At 44.2% G+C, this 27,299-nt stretch overlaps 1 protein-coding gene across 4 annotated transcripts in view; it reads right to left on the reverse strand.

Moving 5' to 3' along the window:
• RELCH (RAB11 binding and LisH domain, coiled-coil and HEAT repeat containing) overlaps positions 1-27,299 on the reverse strand; it is a 159,533-nt gene that overhangs the window by 40,486 nt on the left and 91,748 nt on the right. For all 4 annotated transcript variants that reach the window (XM_083188056.1, XM_083188059.1, XM_083188057.1 and 1 more), the window contains 6 exons: positions 26,817-26,973; positions 24,194-24,317; positions 23,976-24,024; positions 16,896-16,975; positions 16,628-16,734; positions 14,613-14,712 (listed from right to left, as the gene is read on the reverse strand). In XM_083188056.1, coding sequence (XP_083044182.1) covers positions 14,613-14,712; positions 16,628-16,734; positions 16,896-16,975; positions 23,976-24,024; positions 24,194-24,317; positions 26,817-26,973 — 617 coding nt within the window. The remainder of the gene's footprint in view (positions 1-14,612; positions 14,713-16,627; positions 16,735-16,895; positions 16,976-23,975; positions 24,025-24,193; positions 24,318-26,816; positions 26,974-27,299) is intronic.

The raw sequence follows: 27,299 nt of genomic DNA on the forward strand, positions 1-27,299 counted from the left end.
CACGCACATCCACCCACCACCACATACTCAGGTCCCAGCACATTCGTCATTTTAATGGGATGGTGACTAGTGGAACATAATTCTATACTGTATAACGCTGACATTATAAGGAATGTATTCATTTTTTGGATGGCAGGATAGCGGTGCAGTTTACAATCCTTTGGGGGTTATTCAGACCTGATCGCTAATCTGCTAATCTGCAAAGCCCAGCGATCAGATAACAATTGCATGACAGGTGAAATCTGCCTTGCGCAAGGCTGTGAAAGGCTTGTGAAAATGTAGCAGATCAATGATTATCTGCAAATCCAACTGATAGGATAAATTTCATAGTGTAAACATTAAATGCAACTTCCTAAGTCGCAGCATGCAGTTATAGGGTACGGTAGCAGTCATAAGACATTTCAAATAACATAGGGTGTATATAGGGGTCATTCTGGTTTGCTCAGTAAGCTGGAGAAGCTCGTAGTTTACCGAGCGCCAGAGACGCTGCACACCACAAACCCGCCTGGGTCGAAGACCCGCACCGGTTGAATACGGGGCAGGTGGCTGATGCCCCGGCAGACAACGCCCCACCTGCATAGCCATGGGAAAGCCCAGCATTTTCATTGGGATGCCCATGGGCGTTCCTCGTCCCCACCGTCGTCCGCCCCACGCCGATGTTTGCGAAGGGCTCAGCAACTATGCAAGGCGCCAAAACCATTCGCAAAGGGGAACTGCACACGTGCATAACAGACCATGCGTGGAGCCACAAACATCGGGACGGGGCCAAATCTGCAGGAATGCGAGTGAATCAGAATGACTCCCATAGTCTCACATTCATATTTCAATGAAGCAAAACGTGTTAGGATCATCAGATTTTGAGCATGTGTGACCTGTCCTACAGTAACGTTATTAGATTATATATAAGCAGAACCTATACATCCATCACTCTGTATGCAGAGGAAGAGTGTGAGCAATCCGAAGCCGGAATCTCTGTGCATGGGCTTCTGAATAGTCTCTGTCCGTCCACAGTGCTACCAGGCTGTGGTTTCTCGTAGGGCTCAAGGTATGCCAGAGGTATATTAATAATGCATATGGTAATGCTAGAAGATTTCAAGATTAACTGCGCAAATGAATGATTAAGGCATCCTCAGAATAGTATGGAAGCAGGCAGTGCTTAATGAAAATCATATTTATCTCAAACCAACCTCAAACTACCCACACATTAACACATTAAGGGGTTTTTTAATCTTAAAAAAAAACACACTTCATTGTCTTAGGTGTTGTTTATTTAGCAAGTTTTTTTGTCAATTGACAAGAGTATCATAACTGGGAATGGTTCAGTTTGATAGATCTACAATGTCTAGATAACAGGTCTACCCCAAAGGGTCGACATGGAAAAGGTCAACATGCAATAGGTCGATAGGGTCCAAAGGTCGACATGAAAAAAAGGTAGACACAGGACATGAGTTTTTTAGGATTTATTTTCCCCCAAATCGGTCTGGTTCTTAGTTCACCATCCATGTCGGGACAATATAACAATGTAGCTTTTTCATGTCAACCTTTCGACCCTGCTGACCTATTGACCTATCTAATAATCCCCGTCTGGTAATGGCATACTAGTACGTTACATAATTGTAGCGCATGCATAGAAACGCAAAGCATACATGTTTTGTTATGTACATTTGGCTGTTTATACCCATCACCAGGAAGTGCCCTGGCCTTAGGCATTTTACAGACTGGAACATTGCAGATATGACAGTTAAAGAAAGTACCTTCAGCCTTCCCACACAAAAAAAGCTTATACATAAATACATCATGCCAGAGGCTGTCACCTGTGCCAGGTAAAAGTAGTAACAAATTATAACAAGCTAGGGAATATTCTATCACAATAGTTACACAAAATGCACTCAATGAAAGCACATTCAATAGGTCTTCCAAAGCAAAGTTAAAATTGAATTAACAGTTTAAAAAAAGGTTTCACAGCTACAGAGGAAACATGTTGCCGGTTGACTAAAATCATCAGAGTTCGCAGATTGGTTTGGTGTAAGCATAAGTGCACAGAACAAACCTAGGGGGTGATTCAGGTTGGCTTGCAAAACCAAACTCCTCCTTTAATACAAAAACCATGTGCACTGCAGGTGGGGCTGATGCAACATGTGCAGAGAGTTACATTTGGGCAAGGCCGCCATCAAAGGGATGCTTTGGGTACAGTTTTCCTGGGCCTGGCCACCCTGACAGAGAGGAAAGTGCCCGGGCAACTGTCCCATGTTCCCCCTTCAGTGGCGGTGGGAGCAAGAGACCAAGTGCCGCCACAGAGACACGCCACTGCCTGAGCCCCACACAAGATCCACGCTGCCAAGCAGGAGACCCATGCCCCACAGGAAGTACACACACAGGAGCCACTGCTGAGCAGGAGACCCGTTGCCACACAGAGAGACCTCACACACACAAAGGAGCCGCACTGCCAAGCAGGAGACCCGCGCTGCAATGGGAGACCGCACACACAGAAGCTGCGCTGCTGCACGGGGAGACCACTCACACACACAGGAGCCGAGCTGCCGAGCATGAGACCCGTGCCACACAGGGAGACAGCTGTTCATGGATGCTCCTGCACTCCGCATACACAGGTGAGGGGTTGCCTGCGCTGCTATATTTGATATATATATATATATATATATATATATATATATATATCTGATGACGGTTAAGTAAACCGAAAACGTTAATATTGAACAACTGAGTGGTCTCAGTTTATTTGTTGGATGTGAGTGCCGCCGCTCCGTGTATGTATATTTGGACCACTAGTCCTTGGAGGGCACCGCACATATTGGATTACAATAATACCTGGAGTGCCGAGACTAACACATTGGTATATATATATATATATATATATATATATATATATATATATATATATCATTACTTTTATTTTTCTGCTTGGTAATTTGGGGGGGGGGGGGGGGGCTGTACATTTGGTCAGTCTCGGGGCATGCAATTTCTAGTGACAGCCCTGCATTTGGGTGAGTTATTTTGTTTCTATGCAGAGTAAATACTTTAACTCCAACACTCTCTGCACATGTTACATCTGCCTCACCTGCAGTGCACCTGATTTTGTCCATTAAAGAAGGTTGTTTTTGCAAACCAACCTGAATCAGTCCCCTAATACAGAGCAAATTGCAAAGTAATAGATTTGGGGAAGTACATCAAGTTGCTTAATAGCATCAATATTTTACCATCTAATATTTTTCCTAATTAAATATTTACAATTCAGGCACATGGCCAATCTGTTCCTTTGGAAAGTCCCTTTTGCTCCCCTAGTTAAAATCTGCAATCTCACATAACCTACAAAGTACAAAGCAAATGAACAGCAGCATCAGTCACGTGTCAGAGACTGATCATAACTGGCCAGACTGCTAGAAGCAACACCTGCTGAAGACCAAAGTAAAACCTCTATAAAGGTTATCTTTAACACACTGGTGCAGCGTCATGCTAACAGTATGACCTGCTTTATAAAGACACTTATTCAAAAAGAAAACCATTTTTTTTTTTTAGATTACATGTCCACATTTCTTTTTTTTAAGATTTACTTTTTATTATCGTATCTGAAGCAAAGTGTACAATGATACATAAGTCAACAAGGTTTCTATTCAGGTTCTTCTATACATTGTTAAGAGAGAGATTTCATATCATTACATCCGTAGTTTTTTTACAAGTATACATTGATGTCTAGAGTATTAGGTCATAACCCATATACATTCCACTCTGAACGGAGCTCCCAATTGGTCTTATATCTTTGTGTTATTCCGGGTGCGATCTGTTGGCCGCTCCCCTTTTTCCCCCCTTTATTGTACTTTGTATTCCCCTTATTTGTTCCTTTAGTTCATTAGGTGCTCCGTTAAGAAAGAAAATCATGGGGGGGCGTGGCCTGGCTGTGGGAGAGAGTGGCAGCACACTTGCTGAGCTCCCTAAAGATCCCCACAAAAAAAGCCCCAAATCGCTCTACAGCTGCATGCCCTGGCTCTTAGCTGACTACCAGAGGCGCCCCAGACCACTTGGGGAGGCGAGGGAACAGCTGCGGAGTCGGGGGACCTCCTAAAGAGGTCCTTGCGGATTGCGGCCTAGTACCCCCTCTGAAGCCAGGGCCTCAATTTGTGTGCCTGCCCGACGCCGGAGCTCCGCGGCGGCGCGAGTCCGTCTTTGACCCGTCCGCCGCTCAAAAACATCACCACTCGACAGAGGGGACCCCCCCAGACCCGATACACCCTCCCTGGAGCCCATCCCTTACACCTGAGCGGCGTGGAGAGCCGCTGAAGCCGCGCCGGGTCCCTCTTCACAGCCGCGGCGGCCATCTTGGATTCCGGGAGACGCCGCGGCTGCACCTCCTGCCTGCCCCTGCATCTGCATCTGCACCCTGGGCTGCCATCCACCATTGGGCTGGGCACTCCCAGAGTCACAGCCCCAGCCAGCGAAAGGGAGGACCAGGCGCGCTAAGAAGGTACCCGGGCAGCACAGCTACTGGGGGACAGGGCGGCCATATTACAGGTGGCACAGAGTCCCCTGCCCTGTTAGGAGCTCCGCGGTAGCCACAGGGGGCTTATTGGTGGGGCCCCTCTCAGAGGGCACATACCACCATCGGGTGCCCCTCCCTCAGTCCTCACCACCTGCGGCAGGGCCTGGCCACAACAGCACTGCATTAGGCCCTCTGCCCTAAGGCAATACACACAGCCCTCACTCCCTGCTGTGTAACCCACAAGTGGTACAATATATGTGGACAATTTAACCTATCACTGCTAGCTCAGCTACAAGACTTTACCTGTTTTTACTGTGCTGGACCATCACATTCAATTACTATTGTCTTGCTACCTTTGGCTTTGTGAGTTGGGTGAAGATGTAGGGACTGTCTCTGAGAATTGCTGCGACTAGAACTCCATCTAGTGGCCGACGGCAGTGTTCGCAGTTCCAGTGCTCCCCTCTGACTGCTACTCTCCAGCAGAAGCACCCAACTGCTTATCACACTCTGCATTCCTAGCTTAACTACAGCAAATCACATCACCTTTAGTGCACCTCCCCCCTACGCAATATTCCGGTTGGACAGTGCGATTCTATAGAACGAAGATAAAACAGATTTTGCTCACCAGAGATATAATTGGTCAGTGCAAACCTTTTTTCTCCATCTAAGCTTACGGATCACCTTAAAACATGTAGACACCAATAGTAACACAGATGCGGATACAAAAACCGGGCCCTGCCTACTAGCTGCTCCTTGCGTACTGCTGGTCCACAACATTCCCCTTGATGAAAAAATTTCTGATACACAACTCTATGACCCCCACGGACACCACTTCAGCAAACCAGGAAGGTACCACAGGCGGCAACTCATCCGACTCTGATCGCTCAACGTCTCTCTCAGCATCTAGGAGAAGACGTAAATCTTCACTAAAATCACAGATGTTCAAAATGAAACCCGCAGACATAGCAGCAGTCCTGGGCCCCCTGCTAGACGAAAAGCTGTCAGGCATCAAAGAAGCCATTGAATCCACCTTGACACAACTGCAACAACACTCCGGCCGGCTGGACGAAGCAGAGCACAGAGTATCCTCTTTGGAGGATGAGCTACAGAACACGCAGCAAATGGTGGAGTCTCAGCGGAAAGAGATCGAGGGAATGGCCGCTAAATTGGACGATCTCGAGAACCGATCGAGACGTAATAACCTGCGGGTAGTAGGCATCCCCGAAGGAGTTAAAGGCCATGAGCTTCTTGACCTTTTATCCACCTGGCTCCCAGACCAACTCGCCCTGGATTTGAAAGGGAAACCACTGGTTATAGAGCGGGCCCATAGAATAGGTCCGGAACGCAAAACCCCCTCAGATCGCCCACGACCAGTGATAATGAGACTGCTGAATTACGCGGATAAAGTCAAACTGCTTGACCACTATCACAAAACCGCCGCTGTCAACTACAAAGGGGACCGGTTACTCTTATTTCAGGACTTTTCTACCACAGTGGCCAGCAGGCGCAGGGAGTTCGCTTCTGTCTGCAAACAGCTATATGATGCCAAGATCAAGTTTTCCCTGCTATATCCAGCCAAACTTCGAGTATATGAGAATGGAAAACCAGTCTTCTTCGAAAACCCTGAAGAGGCCAAGGCCCATTTCTCACGCCCGGACACTTGATTACATATCCGAACAGTCTGAATGCGTTTGCTTGAAATGTTGATTCTTTCTTTCACCCTTTTAGGGCCCGGACCGCATCTGCGGATAGTCTTTAAACCTATAGATTATCTTTAAGTTTACAGTTATGTTTGCTATGTTATATGTACTTATTTTACTTGTTGCCTGCCGGCCCCTAGTTCGTCGCCCCATCCGGGTATACCCTCTCCCCGCTCGCTGGGACGGGAGAGGGCCCCTACATATCACACTAACTATCTTTATAATGTTTCCGTCCACGGGAATAGGATAACATGACCCCCCAAAGCCCCCCTCAACTAGATACCGAAAGGGAATCCCAGGTCACATCCATTAATGTGGTCTCGTGGAACGTAGAAGGGCTTAACCACCCAATCAAAAGGAAAAAAGTGTTGTCTCACTTGAAACGTTTATCACCTCAAATTGTGTTCCTACAGGAGACACATTGGCTAGACGACACCCGTAATACACTTCGAGCACCCTGGGTTGGAGAATGTATATCCGCACCTTATAGTAACAAATCCAGAGGTGTAGCAATCCTATTCCACAAAAATTTACAGTACACAATAAGAAGGAAATTTATTGACCCAGAAGGGAGATTCATTTTGCTAGATTAATTGTTAGATAATTTAGTATATACCCTCCTGAACCTATATGCTCCAAATGTCTCACAACCCTCTTTCTTTGCAGTTATCCTAGAAAAAGTAATGTCTTGGGGCAGCCAGAACCTCATTATTGGAGGAGACTTCAATTCGGTGGTCGATCCATCCATGGACAGATCCGGAGTAGGTAATAACCATTCCACCTCTCTCTCAAACCTCTTGACCTCCTTTTGCTCTCAGCTGGACATTTTAGACCCATGGCGTGTCCTTAACCCCACAACAAAAGATTACTCCTTTTATTCACACCCGCACTCCTCACACTCTCGAATTGACTACCTTTTCATCTCTACACAGATCCTCCCCAAAGTATCCCACGCAGCCATTACAAACATAGTGATTTCAGATCATGCCCCAATCACTATGACACTGCAATTATCCGCTCCCCAAACCTCCTCCCGACAATGGCGATTCCCTACATATCTTAGCCACTCTCAGGACTTCTTATTCCACCTGCGTTATGCATGGCAATTATATAGCGGGGACAATGAGGCCCAGAAAGAAAACCACTCTCTGTACTGGGGGGCCTCCAAAGCGGTGGTCAGGGGATACATCATGTCCTACGTACATTCAAGGAGAAAAAAAATCCACTCCAATTTAAAAGAACTAAGCGCCACGCTGACCTCGGCCTACAGGAACTATAAGAAGCATGACACAGCCTCCAACAGAGATATTTACCTCTCGGCCAAACAACTTTACGACACCTTCCTTACAGAACAAGCACAAACATCATACAATTACCAACGGAATAAGTTTCACAGATGGGGCAACAAAGCGGGAAAACTCCTAGCCAACTTAGCAAAAGGGCAAAAACCCCGAACATGGGTCAATATGATTAACACCACCTCAAACAAAATAACGGACCCCTCACTGATATGTTCTGAATTTATGACATTTTATAAAACTCTCTACACAAAAGGGCCAGATAATGCACAAATAGGCTCATCTTTTCTAGAAAAAGCCGGGCTTCCTAACCTCTCACAAGAGGAGAGGGACACCCTAGACAGCCCATTCACCGAGCAGGAAGTTAAGGAGACCATAAAATCCCTACCCAATAATAAAAGCCCCGGTCCAGACGGGTTTGGAGCAGAATACTATAAAATGCTAAAAGATGAACTCACACCGACTCTTACGAACCTCTATAATCACATCCTTCAATCTAAAAATACACCAATCCGCTTCAATGAAGCTAAAATAATTGTACTCCCAAAGCCAGGTAAAGATCCCTCCCAAGTCGGCTCATATAGGCCCATTTCCCTCCTTAATCAAGATTTTAAAATTCTGACCAAAATGATGGCCAATAGGCTTCAAGCCTGCCTCTCGAGATTAATATCACCAGCACAATTAGGTTTTATCAAAGGCAGACAATCAGTACAGGGAATAAGGGCTGCTATAGCGGCTATAACACACTCCCGCGCCCAGAAACAGTATTCCAACATACTCATAAATCTGGACGCAGAAAAAGCGTTCGATAAAATCGCATAGTCACACTTAGATAGAGTCTTACAAATCCCACACTTTAGCCCACTATTCCGAGACTTCATACACACCCTCTATAATTCGCCCACAGCAAGAGTACAAGTCAACAACAATATATCCCAGCCATTTACTTTAGAAAGAGGCACCAGACAAGGATGCCCACTGTCCCCTCTCCTCTTCAATCTGGCCTTAGAACCCCTAATACGCTACATTCTGAAACTTCCAGACTACAAGGGGATTCAAATAGGTAACAGAGAACTTCGTATTACAGCATTTGCAGATGACATTCTGCTGTTCATAGCGGAACCGCATCACACTATTCCTATACTTATAGAAACAATACAGCAATTTTCCACATTCGCAGGCTTCTCGGTCAACTTTGAAAAGTCAGAGGCATTGGCCATACACAATCAAGTAAAAATAGGCTGGACCACCCCCTTTCCTTTCAAATGGGCCTCTTCCCAAATCACATACCTAGGGATCCAGCTGCCCAGCAACCCCACGCATTTATACTCTAATAACCTACACCCAGTAATTTGCAAACTCAAACAGGAAATCACCCTATGGAAATCTCTACCACTTAATCTCTTGGGCAGATGCAACTTAATCAAGATGGCCAGCTTCCCTAAACTCCTCTACATCCTTCAAATGACACCTCTCTTAATCTCCAAATCAGACTTGAATACCCTCAACTCAACTATTTCAAAATTTATCTGGAATAATAAAAAGCCCAGGATTAGTGCTAAAAAACTATCGCAAACCAAATTCAAAGGAGGAGTCAACCTCCCAGACATCAAACAATATAACATAGCATGCCTTATGCGTTTTGCTATTGACTGGACAAGAGGCCAAGGCATATACACAGACGTAGCATTAGAGTCTCAACTATGCTTACCTCTCTCTCTCAGCTATGTGTTACACACCAACCCATCCACCCTAAAGATCCCCCACTCAGATAATATTCTGCTAAGATCTACTGCACAAGCGTGGAAATTAGCTAGGAAATCCCTTGGGTTACAATTTAAATATTCCACCTCCTTACCCCTGATCGGCAACCTAGACTTCCAAGATGGGACTGCCGCACTTCCCTTCAACACATGGCATATGCACGGTATTCGAAACATCCGCCAACTACTGAACACAAAAACTCCACTATCCTTTGAAGAGGCGAGGGAAAAATTCAATATTAATCAAACCCACACATTCTTCTATGCCCAAGCTATTCACTATGTAAAGGCAGTACTTCCCAAACTGCAAGACGCTGACTTCATCAACCCTCTTGACTCGATCGTGCACACAGGGTCCTACTCCACATCTATAATCTACTCACGAATACGCACCGAAATTGACCCAGACACTGACCTACCACAAGTGGACAAATGGGCTGCCCAAATCAGTTCCATCACATCCGAACAGATTATAGACACCTTTCACAAATCTTTGAAGCTTATTCCAGCAAGCTCATATCAAGAAATGTCATACAAGATACTCCACAGGGCATATCTGTCCCCCAAAAAAAGATACCTGATGGGCATCTCGGAGACAGCGGGATGTCTTAAATGTTCGGCTGCAGAAGCGGACATAATGCACGGTCTTTGGGAATGCCCTAACATCCAACAGTTTTGGTCCGAGTTGCATGCCTATGGTTCCACAACCCTAGGCATCCCATTCAACCGCACAGCCTCATGGGCTATATTCGGCTGTCTAGCGGACCAGCCAGGCATACCCAAGAAGGATAAAAAGCTAATAATGATCCTGTCGGCCGTGGGTCGCAAAGCGATCTTACAACAGTGGATACATAAAGACAACCCAACAGTGCCCTTGGCCACTTCCCGCTTGCTTTTCCTATTCACGATGGACTGGATGGAGGCCTCCCAGCACAAAGAAACATTGACACCTGCTTTATTTGGATGTTGGGATAAATATATTAGAACTTTGCCCCCTGCGACCAAACTTGCCTTAAAACAATGCTTCCAACCAACGACATGGTACTCCCTTCAACTACTTAGCAACACAAATCCTATCCCGACATAAGACTACTCCCCTCCTTTTCTACCCTCTCTCTATATCCTTCTCCCTACATCCGTTTCATATCTAACCCTTCCTCTCGTTGACGGACTATGCCATGGATGGATCGGCGGCCGGTGAGGTCAGGTAGGCAGGCTCTAATTTGTGTGGGTATATTGCCCACGCTAGTTTGTCCGCGGTTTGGACAAACATTAGTTTTGTTTGATATTCCTTCCCATGAATAATACATAGAAAAGAGTTAATCGAGGAAAGAGGTAGCGAGGCCTCTCAAGGCCGAAAGCTGGCGATACAGACCACGACCACAGCATGGCCCGCGCCTCTTAAGACTTTGTTGTCATCTCCATGGGTTGGATATTATAATGGTTAGAAAAGTTTTTGAAGCTTAACTACAACGTTACGTATGCCAATGTACATCTCTTTATACCTCACTGAACATAGGCCTGCGAGCCTGAATTGCTTATATCTGTTAATTTCATTGTACATTAATATGTAAGCTTCAATAAATAAATTTATAAAAAAAAAAAGAAAGAAAATCATAGGTCTAATCCAAACTCATAAAAACTAGATCATTAAACATACAGCAAATAATATAAAATTTACAAAGTAATCAAACAACAAATCATATAAAACATTTGCGGTCCATGTTTTTTTTTTTTTTTTTTGTCCATTGCCTAGCTATCTATGATGTTTATCGGGTCTTCCTGCAATGCTACTCTTGTTTCATACCAACTTGTTATTTGAAAACACTGTCTTAAATGTATCTTTATTGTAATTGGTTGTTTTTCTATGATGGCTCCCCATGACTCAAAGAGCTCTTTCACCCTTTTTTCCTTTTGGAGTGTCGCCTCCACCCATTCCATACGGAATATGTACAATAATTTTTCTTCAAAAAGTTTCATTGTGGGAGCAGATCTGTCTATCCACCTGTGGAGAATGCTTTTCCTGGCTGCAGCTGAAATTGCCAGTAACAATTTTTTTTCCCCCTTTGCCATCTTTGTCTCCCTCCCTATTATCCCAAAGATAGCCCACTCTGGGGTTAGTGGGAACGTGTGTGTGAGTAGTTTTAAGGAGAACTGCCACACTTCTTCCCAAAATTTATTAATCTGGCCGCATTTCCACAGGCAGTGAAACAGATCTGCCCCCACTTTGTCACACTTTAAACATTTACAATTTGATGCTATACCCATTTCAAATCTCCTTTTTGGTTTTAAGTATGTCTGGTGGGATATGTTATAAAACATTTCTGTATACATTATTGCTGGTATTGTTTTTACTGATTCTTCAAGTGATTTTATTAATTTTTCTACTGTTATGTTTGGAAATACTTCTTTCCATTTTGTTATTCCTGTTTTTATTTTATCGTAATCTAATGGCTGGTATAGGAATTTGTAATGAGCTGTTATGATTTTCTTGTGTGGAACTTGCTTTTTTAGGAGTATGTCCAAGGGGTTATTCAAGTCTCTTATTGTTAAATTTTGGAGTACCTGCTTTGTATAGTGTTGGGCCTGTATGAATGTAATATTGTGCGTAGTAAACGGGCCGTATTTCCCTACTGCCTGGGCATATGTCAGGGCTTTGCCCCCCTCTACGTCCATCAAATGTTCTATTCGACTTATCCCCTGCCTTTTCAAAATTCTAAATGAGTTTCCTGCTTTTCCCTCCTGAAAATCTGGATTTTGTAGAAATGTTATAAATTGTGATTTGTATGGATTTATTTGCATTCTTTTCCTTAGAATAAACCATAGTTTCCTCAATGACATTAATAATGGGTTGCTCATTATCTCCGTATCTATTTTTGATTTTTCTAAGTGTAAGAAATTAACAAGATTAATATCCCCTATAAACTCTTGTTCTAAAGATGTATTTGTGTAAATTTCTGACTGCTGTATCCAATCCCTCAAATGCCTCAGCACAGCTGCTTGGTTGTACCAAGTCACATTTGGGAAATTAAAACCTCCATTGTTTCGTTTCTGTTGCATCTTAATTAGGCTGATTCTTGCCTTCTTATCTTTCCAAATAAAATCTCGGAACAGTTTATTTACCTCAGCTGTGTTTTTCTGTGTTAGCAGAAGAGGCAGATTTTGGAGAGGGTACAGCAGTCTAGGTAATGATATCATTCTTAATAAATTTAGTCTCCCTGTATATGACAATTTTAGATGTTTCCATCCTCTGATCTCTTTTTTTAATTGGTTTATAGCATTGTTTATGTTTAAGTCATGTAGGCACGTTATATCTTTGGGGAGATAAACCCCTAGATATCTGAAACCTTCTTTTGCCCATTTTAGATTTACATCTTGTGCCCACTTGGGTTTGATGCATTTGGTATCTAGGGTCATTGCAGTTGATTTCTCGAAATTTACCCCGAACCCAGATTGAGTACCAATCTCTTTTAGCTTTATCATAAGAGGTTTCAGAGATTCCTCCGGATTTGCCACATAGAGCAGGAGATCATCTGCAAAAGCTGTTATTTTGACGGTCTGGGCTCCCACTTGGATACCTTTAAGTGGGGTCCAGTTTTGTATTATACGTAGCATTGGATCTAATGTTAAATTGAAAAGGAGGGGTGATAGGGGACAGCCCTGTCTTGTTCCTCTAGACATTTCTATGTTTCTACTTTTTTGGCCATTTATCATAAGCGATGTCCACATTTCTATATTCAAATTAGAATACATTTAACACAATTGCACAAAAAGAACTTGTGCTCTGCTATACGCACATGCACTATTTGTCTATGATAATTCTACAGTATGTACAGTATGAAAATTTACCAAAAATATACCAAATATAATAACTCACAGAAGCACATGGGAATGGTAGTGTGTGCCAAATGCAGTGATAGTGGGGAAAACCCTTGCCCAAATCAAGGGAATCAAAGCACACCAATTTGGTGTACAGTTGCTAAATTTGATACCTTTTTTTTTTTTTTTATGAAAAAAACGGTCGTCCTTTTGATTCCGTCAACCTTTTAACTAGTTCAATTTTGTGCATGCAACCTAGACACAGTCTACCATTTTTAACACACCCCCACTGCAAAATGCTTGGTCCAAGTGCAAGGATGCTATTTCATCTTCTTTGCTCCAAACATAGGGCAGTACAGATGGTGTAATGGTTGGCGTGAGTGTGTGCGTGCACAATTGGTAGGGAATATAGATTGTAAGCTCCATTGGGGCAGGGACTGATGTGATTGTTCAAATATTCTCTGTACAGTGCTGAGGAATATGTGTGCACTACATAAAGAAATGGTAATAAATAACTCAAACTGAGTCCATCAATGAGGATTGTACTGCTTAAAATATTTTACTGGAAATCATGAGGTCTCCTGATGAAAACTAAAGAGTAAACGCAATACAGGTTGAGTATCCCATAGTTCATGGGTCCTCAAACTGCGGCCCTCCAGATGTTGTGAAACTACAAATCCCAGCATGCCTTGTCACAGTTTTGCTATAAGGGAGTGTTAAAACTGTGGCAAGGCATGCTGGGATTTGTAGTTTCACAACATCTGGAGGGCCGCAGGTTGAGGACCCATGCCATAGTTTCTGGAATGTACTTTTTCACTAAATATGTGCAAGAAAATGATTGCTTGGCATTCAAATTCAATGTCTGAGATAGTACACAAACGGTGCTCTATGTTTTGAAACCTTGTTTCGTGCACAAATATATAATGTGTGTATTTCCTGTATTTGAAGTGTTTAGGTAACATACAAAATTCATTTTGTGTTCACACATGGGTCACATCCTCCAGACACCTTATTCAAATATAAAAATATTCCAAAATATGGAATAATCCGTTATCCAAAATGCCTTCTTGTCTCGAGCATTTAGTATAAGGGATACTCAACATGAATTACTGAAATATTACAGCACATGGTATATAAACTTTCTGTAACATCTCACAGAACACAGTAAATGCAGCTTCAGGGGGATATTGAATGTGTCCCGATATTTCTTATCTGCAGAAACATTGCGCCGTGAGCATTCAATCCCATACAACGCACTGCTGCAGATTCGACTCTGAAAAGGGGGCTCTGCATTCGAGGAAACCGACACAAAATTTGCAGATTAGTGTCCGTTTCCATGGAAAAAGACATGGAAAGTCGGGGGGGGGGGGGGGGGGGGGGGATGGATGGATTGATGGATTCCCATAGTCTCACATTCATATTTCATTGGATTGTGAATTCCCTCTATAAAACTGACAATATTTTCGCAGATCATGAAATATCATGAAACTTTGAATACCCCTCATAATGATAAAACACTGTCAATACGATAATCACTAACCTCAAACATTCTTGCAGCAGTACACCGCACAAGTGCCGATGTGTGGACAACCCCATACCAAAGCACAGTCAATAGCAACTCGTGGTATGCTGGATTAGTCCTGTTAGACAAATACAATATCAGGCCAAGTTATAAACAAGTATGGTAAATTGGCTACTTTAATATTTTATTTCAACACATGAAAAAATACTGTATGTCTTAATCCAAGTAACAAGTGAGGGGGTGTGGAAATACATCCTAGAACCCTGCCAACTTTAATTCAGATGGAGGTGCACTGCTTTCCAGACAAGTGTGTGTGTATAGGGAGAGGAAATGGGAAAAACGTTCTAAGCTGCTACACCCAGTTTAATTTTGTTTTCATTGTTAAAAGGATAGTTAAAAAAAAATGTTTTAAAAGTTTACAGTTTGTTGACTTGATTGGAAATAGCTGAGAATATATTTTACAGATCTGGTGACTCCAAACCAGTTCATTGGCGTAACCACTTTCATACACGCAACTGACACATACAAGTCATTTCTAAAGTTTGAAATCATGTTCAAAAAGGTATTTAAGGATTATTTTCTTTATCCAAAACAAAGAATGGTACTTGTGTATTATAGCGGCGCCCATCGCATTGTATACCATAAGGCATATGATGCGATATCGCGCGATGTTGTACAATGATATACAATTTTAAAATTTTATGACATTGTATATGGCATACAATGCCATACAATGCGATGGGATGCGATTATAAATGGTATAAGCACCCTAATGGGTGCTTATAATGTTAAATGCACCCTAATGGGTGCTTACAATGTTAAATGCACCCCCACGCCACCCCCCACTATAAACGTGAACCCGAAGCGTGGCGAGCGCAGCCAGCCCGCGAGGGGCAGCGGTACGCGTCCTACGACCTTTTCATACCCCCACTATCCACGTCAGCGTGGAGTTGATTATATAAAGTGTGGCGAGCGCAGTGAGCCACCGAGCCTGAAGCGTGGCGAGCGCAGCGAGCCCCGCGAGGGGACGCGCATAACTTCACAGGTATATGCGTCCGCTCGCCACGCTTCGGGCTCGCCACACTATATAAGATCAACTCCACGCCGACGTGGATAGTGGGGGTATGAAAAGGTCGTAGGACGCGTACCGCCGCCCCTCGCGGGCTCTCTGCGCTCGCCACGCTTCGGGTTCACGTTTATAGTGGGGGGTGGCGTGGGGGTGCATTTTACATTGTAAGTACCTATTAGGGTGCTTAAAATCACCCATTAGGGTGCTTGTACAATTTTTAATCGAATACTGGTGTAAAATCACGTTGCATCGCATGCCATCGGTTGTATGGCATGTGATGTGATAAAAACATTGTACGACCAACATCGGGGGCGCCGCTATAATACACAAGTAACCAAAGAATAAACCATTAGTAATGTGGAAAAAAGAAAGATATAAACCTGATATATATATATATATAAAAAAAAAAAAAATGTTGCAGAAAACATCCTACAGATCAGTGGTTCTCCACCTCCGTCCTCAAGGACCCCCAACAGTTCACGTTTTCTAGGTCACCAGACAGGTACACACGTGCACTCATTACTCACTGACACATTTTAAAAGATCCACAGGTGGAGATAATTATTTCCCTTGTGATTCTGTGTGGAGACCTTGGAAAACATGCACTCTGTGGGGTACTCGAGGACCCAGGTTGAGAACCATATGTCCAGTTATATGTTGACACACAGTACATATATATATTTTGCAGATAATGCTGAGGTAGGCTGTCTGAGTAGAAATAGAATAGATAGAATAGGATAGAAAAGCTAAGAAAGTTGATCCCTCATGAAATAATGGGTAGAATGCGCAGTGGTGTCTCTTTACAACAACTGGTGCTGCAGCAGGTCCTTATTTGCATGCCAAATGGGGTATATGTGTGCAAAACGGGAATATTCCAAGGGCACGGGGTTGTTTTCTTCGTTCATTGCTAAAATGATAAAATCATGATATAAAGTATATATACAGTATATTAAGATTTACTTACCCCAGCTCCACAAAAGATGCTTTTAGACTATCCAATGGGGCATGTGATAATGAGAGCATGGTCATTACATCTTCAAGGAAACCGACTAGCAGCTTACGATCTTCTTCCTAACAAATTTGGGGACAAAATTGCAGAAATATTTTTTTTAAAAATGAGAAAGTATAATCACAAAATATATAATCACATGGAATATCGTAGAATCTGCGTCACTGTTGTTCCCACATCTGTCAAACCACATTGATTGCACATAACTTCATGGACAGCTCACCTGATTGTAACATGTTAGGACTCCAGTTGCATAAATAGGGACGGTAGCTTTCGTGAGAACACCGTTTCCTGCTGCAGATTCTAAAACATAAAGTTGTGTGCATGTTATTATTATTATTATAATTTTATTTATAAGGCGCCACAAGTGTTTTGCAGCGCCGTACAAAGGAACAATACAGGGAGACAAAACTTGGCATAACATTGAATAAATAACAAAAATACAGTACAAATAAAGAGCACCACAGTTCAATACACATTACAGCTTAAATGTAAGTAGTGAGGACCCAATCAACATACAACTAGAGGCTTGAGGCCAATGATGGAGATGAGTATGAAGATGGTCACTGAGTGTTGGAGTAAAGGAGAGCTGTGAGTGAAATGTGAAGAGAAGTGGGCTTTGACAACAGGAGGGAAGAGGGCCCTACTCGGAGGAGCTTACAATCTAGTAGGAAGGGGAGACAGACAGATTACAAGAGGTGCAAGCGAGGGGGTGGTGGTTAGATAGCAGGATGTAAACAGGCAAGGGGTCAGAGAACCAGCTGGTTTATGCAGTGGAAGGGTACGCTTTGATGAATAGGTGAGTTTTCAGTGCCCGTTTGAAGCTTTGCAAGGTCGGGGAGAGTCTAATGGAGCGAGGGAGTGCGTTCCACTGAAGGGGTGCAGCACGGGCAAAGTCCTGTACTCTAGCATGGGAAGCAGTGATCAGGGTGGAGGAGAGACGACAGTCGTCAGCTGACCGTAGAGGGCGGGAGGGTGTATGGAGAAGCATGAAATATGAGAGGTACAATAAGTAAACTAACATGCTCTCTCACATGTGTACATGTTTCTATTTCATTCTAATTTCTCACTAGGCCACAGCAGGTAGACCACTGTTCCCCATGACCATTAAGCTGGGTAAAAATCTAAAAGACTGTACAATTGTCTGATGAATACAAAAATATGGCAATGTATGGGAGCATATGAGAGCAAACTATTCGCTTCCAAACACAGAAATATAAACATTGATCGTCTGGATAAATTTGTTAAATCAAGGTAATTTAATGAATTGGTCTGAAACAAAAATCTTTTTTGGGCCCGATTCAGAGTTGATCACTGCTTTTTGAATTCGTAGATTGAGCAATTATCGATTGACTGCGCATGCGTATGGATTGTAGCGCACATGCACGAGCCCAAACCGTGACAGAAATAGCGTATGCATCTTTCTCGCAATCCCGCTGCAAATTGCCAGACAGGAAGCTGGCGTTTTGGGAGTAGTATCTAGCCATGTTCTGGGAGGGTCAGTAAGAATGTAGGCGTGCCCAAGTGTTTTATTGGAAGGTGGGCAACATCAGTATGCCTCCATCAGCCTCTCTTGCAGATGACCGGTAGGGTTAGACATACATTTGCACTGACTGGAAAAATAATTTTGTGGTTCATGAATTGCATATGGGTTTGCAACAGGATAGAGAATAGTGATATTTTCTCAATTCATTTGCAGATTTGCATTGGATTTTCCTTTTCTCTGGGCAGCTGCTATCTCTGCAACTTTGCAGATGAGCAATCAAGCCTGAATAAGAACCTTTGTCAGTTTTCCAGTATTTGGGAGAAAATAGTTAACGGACATTTCCTCCTATATATTACCAAACATTTGTTCCCAGCAAACAAACTGGACGGACCTGCAGGCGTGCACCCAGATTGTGCCTCATATCATTAATTAGTTATAATGTCCCAACATCAGTTGTAAGGTGGTGGGCTGGTGACAACTGGTCAAGCACTGAGGTACAGGTAGTGTGATTCAGCAGCTGAAATTCATCACAAATTTGTCAAGGCACCATGGCCCTAATTGTGCAGAGTTTGTATATTCTCCCCGTGTTTGCACCCACAATCCAAAAACATACTGGTAGGTCAATTGGCTTCCAACAAAAATTAACCCTAGAATGTCTGTGCGTGCATGTACATGTGGTAGGGAATATAGATTGTAAGCTCCACTGGGGCAGAGACTGATGTGAATGTTCAACTATACTTTATAAAGCGCTGCGGAATATGTATATATATGAATATGTATATATAAGAAACTGTTAATGAATAAATAATGTGTATAATGATATCATGTCACACTAAGCACCCCAATGTTTGACCTGGTTTCCGTTCGCCCCTGCCCTCTTACAACTGATTTTGGGACAGTATGATTGATATACGGTGCAGTCTAATGGCCACGATGGGAAGCAGGTAACCTTTTAATAACACAATCTTCGGTACTTATGTAGTATCTGGGCTGCCGATTTTTTGATTGTATGCCTTAAGTTAAGCAGGGCCGTAACTAGGGGGGGGCTGGGGGGGCACGCGCACCGGGCGCTGGAGGCAGGGGGCGCTGGAGGCAGGGGGACGCTGGTGTGACCAGCGGCAGCAGCGGGGAGCTAGCGCCGCAGCCGCTGCCACATCAAAGATGGCCGCCCGCCGCCGCCCCCTCGTCTCCCCGCTCCCCCGCTGGCTGCCCTGCTCCCGTCCCCTCACGTCTCCCCCGCTGTGTATGCGGGAGAGACGTGCTGCTGCGGTGCTGCATATGCTGCTGGACCGCTAGCCAATGGCCGCTCGCGGTCCAGCAGCCACCAGTTGATTGGCTGCTGGACCGCGAACGGCCATTGGCTAGCGGTCCAGCAGCGGGAGTTAGAAATGTTAAAATCATACAGCACAGCAGCAGCACGTCTCTCCCGCGAATACAGCGGGGGAGACGTGAGGGGACGGGCAGGCAGGCACAGGCACACTGACAAGCCTGCCTGCCTGTCTGCCTCCCGCAGGCGGGGGAGGGGGGGTTCTATCCCCCTTGGCAACGAGCACACTGGCATTCTATCCCCCTTGGCAACGAGCACACTGGCATTCTATCCCCCTTGGCAACGAGCACACTGGCATTCTATCCCCCTTGGCAACGAGCACACTGGCACAGATCAATCCCCCTCGGCAACGAGCACACTGGCACAGATCAATCCCCCTCGGCAACGAGCACAGAGGCACAGATCTATCCCCCTCGGCAACGAGCACAGAGGCACAGATCAATCCCCCTCGGCAACGAGCACAGAGGCACAGATCAATCCCCCTCGGCAACGAGCACACTGGCACAGATCAATCCCCCTCGGCAACGAGCACACTGGCACATATCTATCCCCCTTGGCAACGAGCAGAGGCACAGATCTATCCCCCCCGGCAACGAGCACACTGGCACAGATCAATCCCCCTCGGCAACGAGCACACTGGCACATATCTTTCCCCCTTGGCAACGAGCAGAGGCACAGATCTATCCCCCTCGGCAACGAGCACAGAGGCACAGATCTATCCCCCTCGGCAACAAGCAAATTCAGTCCACCTTGGCATCGGCATGAAGCCCCTGGCATTGAGCATATAGGTAAGTGGCACTTATGTGTCAAATGTGTATGGTGTGTTATACAGTATGTCATGGGCATTGCGTCGTGTTATATAGTATGACATGGGCATTGCTTAGTGTTATAAAGTATGACATGGGCATTACGGAGTATTTATTTGTAATGGGCATTGCGGTGTTATATAGTATGTCATGGGCATTGCGTAGTGTTATATAGTATGTAATGGGCATTGCAGTGTTGTATAGTATGTAATGGGCATTACGGTGTGGCTGGGGGCATGGGGGCTGGGGGCATGGCTAGAGAAAACAAAAAGATGGAACTGCGCAATAAAGGGGAATATATGCAATTTATTTATGCACTAATGAAAAAATACACAATTTCAAAATACAATTATAAGCATTAATAATTAATAAAACAAGGGGGGGGGATATATAAAAATATTAGCACAACCGGTCGTGTCTGATTAGTAGATTTTTAAAACCAAATACAATTTTGCTTCCCTTAAGTTAGTCACAGTCAGATTAGTGTATTAGTTGATTAGGATGCTGGTTTTTATAGCAGTCTTGTTTCATGGATTAGTGAAGTAACTGTCCAGGTTTTTAATGTCTGGCCAGACAATTTTTTGGTGTATATGGGGTACCTTACAGCTGCCACCTGTAGTTCCTCCGGTCTCCCAGTGGATGGTGCTGAATCACCTTTCTTGTTCCCACTTTATCTGGACTTGCTATTTTCCTTATATTTCCCTTGGAAAAGCCGCTGAGACCGTTACTGGAGGCGGGGAAACGCGTTGGGACATCCATAACTCTTTTTATTTGCATCAAAGGGGAAGAACCATACAAGCCTACCATCAGACCACCAGCACAAAGGTGACTCCAGATAAAGTGGGAACAAGAAAGGTGATTCAGCACCATCCACTGGGAGACCGGAGGAACTACAGGTGGCAGCTGTAAGGTACCCCATATACACCAAAAAATTGTCTGGCCAGACATTAAAAACCTGGACAGTTACTTCACTAATCCATGAAACAAGACTGCTATAAAAACCAGCATCCTAATCAACTAATACACTAATCTGACTGTGACTAACTTAAGGGAAGCAAAATTGTATTTGGTTTTAAAAATCTACTAATCAGACACGACCGGTTGTGCTAATATTTTTATATATCCCCCCCCCTTGTTTTATTAATTATTAATGCTTATAATTGTATTTTGAAATTGTGTATTTTTTCATTAGTGCATAAATAAATTGCATATATTCCCCTTTATTGCGCAGTTCCATCTTTTTGTTTTTTCTGGTACCAATTCGGGGGAACTGAGCTACCCCTTATAGAACAGCAGCAATAACGGGGACTGTGATTCTGATAAATTTTTGTTAATATTAACGGATTAGTGAAACCAACCCACTCACGGCGCAGGACTTAACCAAAACCTTTTTTCGGCATGGCTAGAGGCTCACAGAGCCTCTGGGTCATGCCCCCATAGCGGCAAAATGGGGGCGTGGCCTCGCGGGGGAGCAGCGATTATAGGCCACGCCCCCCCGAAAATTTCGACGCGCCTCCGGCGCGCAGCATCACTAGGGTGGGGGGGGGGGGCACCAAAAGACTGCCTTGCCCCGGGCGCCGGAAACCCTAGTTTCGGCCCTGAGTTAAGGCATACAATCAGATGCGATGCGATGCGATGCGATGACCCGATTTTTCCATAGGATTCAATGTTAAAATGGACTGAGTCCATTTTAACATGGAATTCAATGGGAAAAAGGGGTCCTTTTCATACCCCTACTATCCAAGTGGGCATGGAGTTGGATATAAACCTGTGGCGAGCGTAGCGAGCCACCGAGCCCGAAGCGTGGCGAGCGAAGCGAGCCCCGCGAGGGGACGGTATTCTGTGTCCCCTCGCGGGGCTCGCTACGCTCGCCACGCTTCGGGCTCGGTGGCTCGCTACGCTCGCCACAGGTTTATATCCAACTCCATGCCCACTTGGATAGTAGGGGTATGAAAAGGACCCCTTTTCCCATTGAATTCCATGTTAAAATGGACTCAGTCCATTTTAACATTGAATCCTATGGAAAAATCGGGCCCATCGCATCGCATCGCATGCGATATGGTCGGGTGCGATGCGATGCGATGGACCCGATTTCAAAATCGGCAGCCCAGTTACTACATAAGTACCCAATCTTCTGTTAAGATTTGTAGATAAACACACATTATTATAAATATTTAGATTATCATACTGGCGCACACATAAGTTGACTAAGCTGAATTTTAGCTCCTGTATGTTTCTGTGTAATTAAACTCATTACTTAAACATATTTCGTGAAGGAGGTTCCACCTTTAAGATGAACTGTACTTAACCGCCTGCCAGGGTAATAATCCACACCTAGCTATATACACCAAACTCAGTGCAGTATTCAATGAAGATTTTCGGCATGTGCAGCGAATCCTGTTTAGGATTCGCTGCACATTCGCCGCGTTCTGGAGGGCTGGAGCATTCGCTGCCAGCCCTTCCTGTCGCCCTATTCAATGCCACAGGGGCTCGCTGTCCCTGACGGTGAATTTTAACCCCTGCGGCGAATTCCGCAGGGAGCCAGCGACAGGCAGGGAGATGGAAGTCCGGAATGCGGGGGGGGGGGGGGGGGGGGGCTTCCCGGGAGATCTGGCAGGGGACGCGGGTAGGGAGCAGTTTCACAGCTCCCGCTCGTGCATATGTAATGAGCGGGAGTAGTGAATATATGAATATGTAATGAGCGGCTCTCGGCCCCCTGCTGGCTGTTATGGGTAAAATAATTAAAAATACAAAAATTAAATATATATTCATGTGCAGCATGCACATGAATAAAAATAGCGTGCCCCTTTTCACCGGAAAAAAATACAGATTTTTTTACACCAAATAAAAAAAAAAAAAACTATATTGTAAACGATAGCACTGCAGTTCACCATAAAAAGATGGCGATTGCTACATGGTGAAGCACAGAGAAAATCACGCTGAAAACAATTCCCCACCCTAACATTGAATCTACTCACAGCGAATCACAGTGAAAAACAGCAGCAAATTGCGGCGACTAACTGATGGCGAATTGCCCGTCATTCGCTGTTCGCCGTCGGCGAATTTTGAGTGTTGAATAGGGTCAAAAAATGTGCCAGGGAGCAAGAAAATACGCCACATTCGCTGTGAAAAGCGGCAAATCAGCCTCATTGATAACTGCCCAGAGTCTGGAGGATTATATAATTAGTGATAGCCTCCATATGCCAGCATCACAGTGGTGCACAGGAAAATAGGAGATCCTAGGTTACTGTAGTCATGATGTACACAGCCGGACATTGCTGCCAACTGAATAACCCCCCCCCCCCCTTTGAATCATCCACAGTGGAGAACTTACAAAATTCCAAATCATTACAATGCAAATTATCATATACCGGTACATATGACGGTGTAAGAAAATTTGTATTCTAAATAAAATATCATCTATTCCACTCATTTGATATGAATGGAAGTTTTTCCTGCTCATTTGCAAAGGTTTTCTGAGCCCTGCTACTGTGCTCTGGGCCAGTAGGCATACTGCAGGGATTATTTAATATACAAGAACTATAATCTTAAATCTCAATTTCTATAAAAATAAGAACTCTAATATTAAATTGTAGAAAATGGTACAAATCTGTCTGCTTTGTCAGTTTGCAGGAAATCAGTTAAAAAAGTTTACAGGCTAGTTTTAATTGCGTAAATACTTACCAATATTTTCCTCAGACAGTCGCAGAATTTCCTGGAACTGTGGCTTTACCTGAAAATCAATAGTTTTTCTGCATTATCACTGTAATAGGACAGTATAACTACTGCATAATGCTACATGAGTGAGCAAGGAAATAATATTCACTTCAAATTTAATAGAGAAACTTCATGTACTAATGTCTACAGAAAAGTTTTGAAAATAAAAACGACAGATTTTTTACCTTTGTGTTTGTAAATATCTTTCCAAACGTCCTGCACAGCCGCCAAAAATACCTTGAAAACTCATGAACACAAGCAGTGGATGCAACATTGATGCGGCCAACTATCTCAATTAATTGTGGTAATCTGAGGAGGTACAGAACAAGATGGGCTCTTATTAGTGATTCAATTCACTATGCTCTTAAACTGTCAACCTGTGCAATACATTGGAAGCAATTCAAAAACAAATTGATCCATAGTGAAACAATGGTTACTCTCAGTCCTCATTAAAGCAAAATGTGGAGGTGTTAGGGTCCTGATCTAAGGACACTAACTTAGCAAGGCTGGTCATAGGATATATGAGGGGCGCAATCGCAATGGCATTCTGCCAGGTTACATGACAGATGGATGGACCAGGCACCATATTTAAGATCCTGTGTCTGACAGCTGCAACAGTGCTTAAGAAAGTAGCATCAGTATCATGTAGTCAAAGCTGCAATATCGTATAAATCAGCATCCGGACTACTCTGGTACAGTCCTGACTGTGGATATAGACTGCACAATCAAAGATGTATCTCCACTGTTTTGATAAATGGGGATATTCACATTAACTTGCAATGCTATAGTTACTTGCTCCTGCCAGGAGCACTTACGGGGTGTACACACGGAGAACTTTTAATAGGAGATTTTGACTAGATAGTCAAAATCTCCTAGAAGGTTAGCCAAAATCTCCCTATTTTTCTCCTGCTTAGTCAATATTGTCTAGCAGAAATTGCTTAGCATAGATTGACTGTTCAGGCAAGAAAATTTTGACTAGATCATAGACTGTCATTGCTTAGACAAAACCGCTTAGGTAAAATCTTCAGTGCATCTAGCCAAAATCTCTCCCAAAATTGCTTAGTCAAAATTGTCCATTAGTCAAAATCTCCCCGTGTGTACACCCCTTTACTCTGCTGTGGTGTCTGGTGGTAAGATGGAACCACTCATGCCGCTACTACATGATGTGAGCGTGGCAACACTGAGCTAGTGAATTAATGATGTACAGAGATGTAGAGTCAACACCAACTTGAATAATTATCACAGAAATCTATAATCCTACCTGAGAATTGTCACTTTTTTTCTATACTTGTAGCATTGTAATCTAGATGCAGGTAATCGCATTAATTAGAAAAAGTGAAGAGTTTACAATATAAATTAAGATCTCACAAATCAGCCTGCTTCGTTTCAATTGGGGGCATTTTTACCCATGACTGTCTTTTTTTTGGTGGGGAAAAAAATCTGCCGCCCAATGCACCCACCCCGACCCCCGCACGCTCCGGGGGGGGGGGCGATACTGCGGCGGGCCGCCCACGTTCCGGGGGGGTTTGGGGGTGTGTGTGTGTTTGCGGGCGATACTGCAGCGGGCGCCCGCACTCCAGGGTGTGTGTGGGTGGGCAATTTTGCTGCCGCAGCCCCCGCGCGTCCAGGGGGGGAAGGGCAGCATTGATTCACAGGCGGGATGGGGGGGGGGGGGGGGGAGAGAGGGAAGCCCTCTGTCCCAGCTTTCTATGGTACCTCTCCTCAGCGGCTCATTACCGCCCTCCAATGGCCAACGCCCTCCCTAGGCAAATGCCTATTGCTGCCTAGTGGTGGCGCCGGCCCTGTGAAAACATCTACAATTTTGCCCAAAAACATGTGGATTAGCTGCTTCACGTGTTTTTGACCCCCTTGCTGAATTTTTCGCCATGGTTAAAATAAACAAAATCGGCACTCTAATTGAAGAGGGCAAATAACAAAAATGGCACCAATCAAATACCCCTCTTTAGGTCTATATATATGTGGGGCCTAATAATTGTAATGGTTAGCATTACTGCCTCACAGTACTGAGGTCATAGGTTACATTCCCACCATGACCCAAACTGTGTGGAGTTTGTAAAATCTTCCTGTGCTTGTGTGGGTTTCCTTTGGTTACTCAGATTTTTCTCCCACAATCCAAAAATGTACTGGTAACAAAATTAACCCTAGAATGAATGCGAGTGCTTGTATATGTGGTTGGGAATAAGGATCGTAAGCTCCACTGGGGCATAGACTGATGTGACTGTTCAAATATTCTCTGTAAAGAGCTGCGGAATATGTGAGAGCTATATAATAAACTTAATAAATAATAATAATCTTCTCATACTGAAAACTATAGAAAAAAGGGGATCTTCTTCATGCCCGTTTCATAATCAGCATAGAAAAAGGGTCTTTATATGCTGGCGACCATCGGAGGATGGGGGAGGTTCCGACAGATGGGAGAGGTGTTCACATGAAACATCCACTCGCGGTCCTTTCGACCGGAGTCTTGTCGCATTTGGATGGCGTGAGCGATCCGTACGGTAGGCAGGGCTAAGAACACTCGTGGCTGTCCGAAAATACGCATCCGTTCGAGTCAACTAGAATAAGGGCCTTTATGTGAAACAGAAGGATTGGTAATCTCTAGATCTGGACTTGGTTATGCAAGTATGACCCAAAACCATACTTTCCAATCAAACATGGCTTATAAACACAACGTCTCTGAACTTAATATTTAATAACACGTGTCCTAAATAATTTAGCTAAATAAATCAACAGTTTATTACACAGCATTTCTGGCAATGTAAGAAAAATTGTGGAAAGCCAACTTACAATTGATTAACAACCCAAAGTAAACTTTCCCAACCAGTGGTTCCCTCATGCTCCAGCTGGTAATCATAAAGCTGAAGTAGTACAGCCAGCTGCTCGCGACTGCCAATGATGGTCGCTACATCCTGAAGCGGCGATATAGGACGAGGAAACCTAGTCACTGAAGAACAACAGGAGCTAGTTACACACAAGTTGTACAACATATGTAACACTTCCTAGGCCAGAGCATTGCAAAGTTCTTCCCTGATACTCAGAGCCACAGGGTAAAAAAACAAAAACAAATACAACACATAATTTTACTTCCTACTATGGTTTGAAGTCAAGTTATGTAGGGTACACACCAGGACGACCCGCTCACGATGCACATCGTGAGCGGGTCGTCAGTGTCTCGTCTGACCCGCTCACGGTGACGCGGGGGGGGGGCGCGACCCGCTCACGATGTGCACCGTGAGCGGGTCCGATCCGATGGCGAACCGCACCCGGCTG

The sequence above is a fragment of the Crinia signifera genome, chromosome 5 (genome assembly GCF_055691185.1).
Source record: "Crinia signifera chromosome 5, ASM5569118v1, whole genome shotgun sequence".
Classification (NCBI taxonomy): Eukaryota; Metazoa; Chordata; class Amphibia; order Anura; family Myobatrachidae; genus Crinia; species Crinia signifera.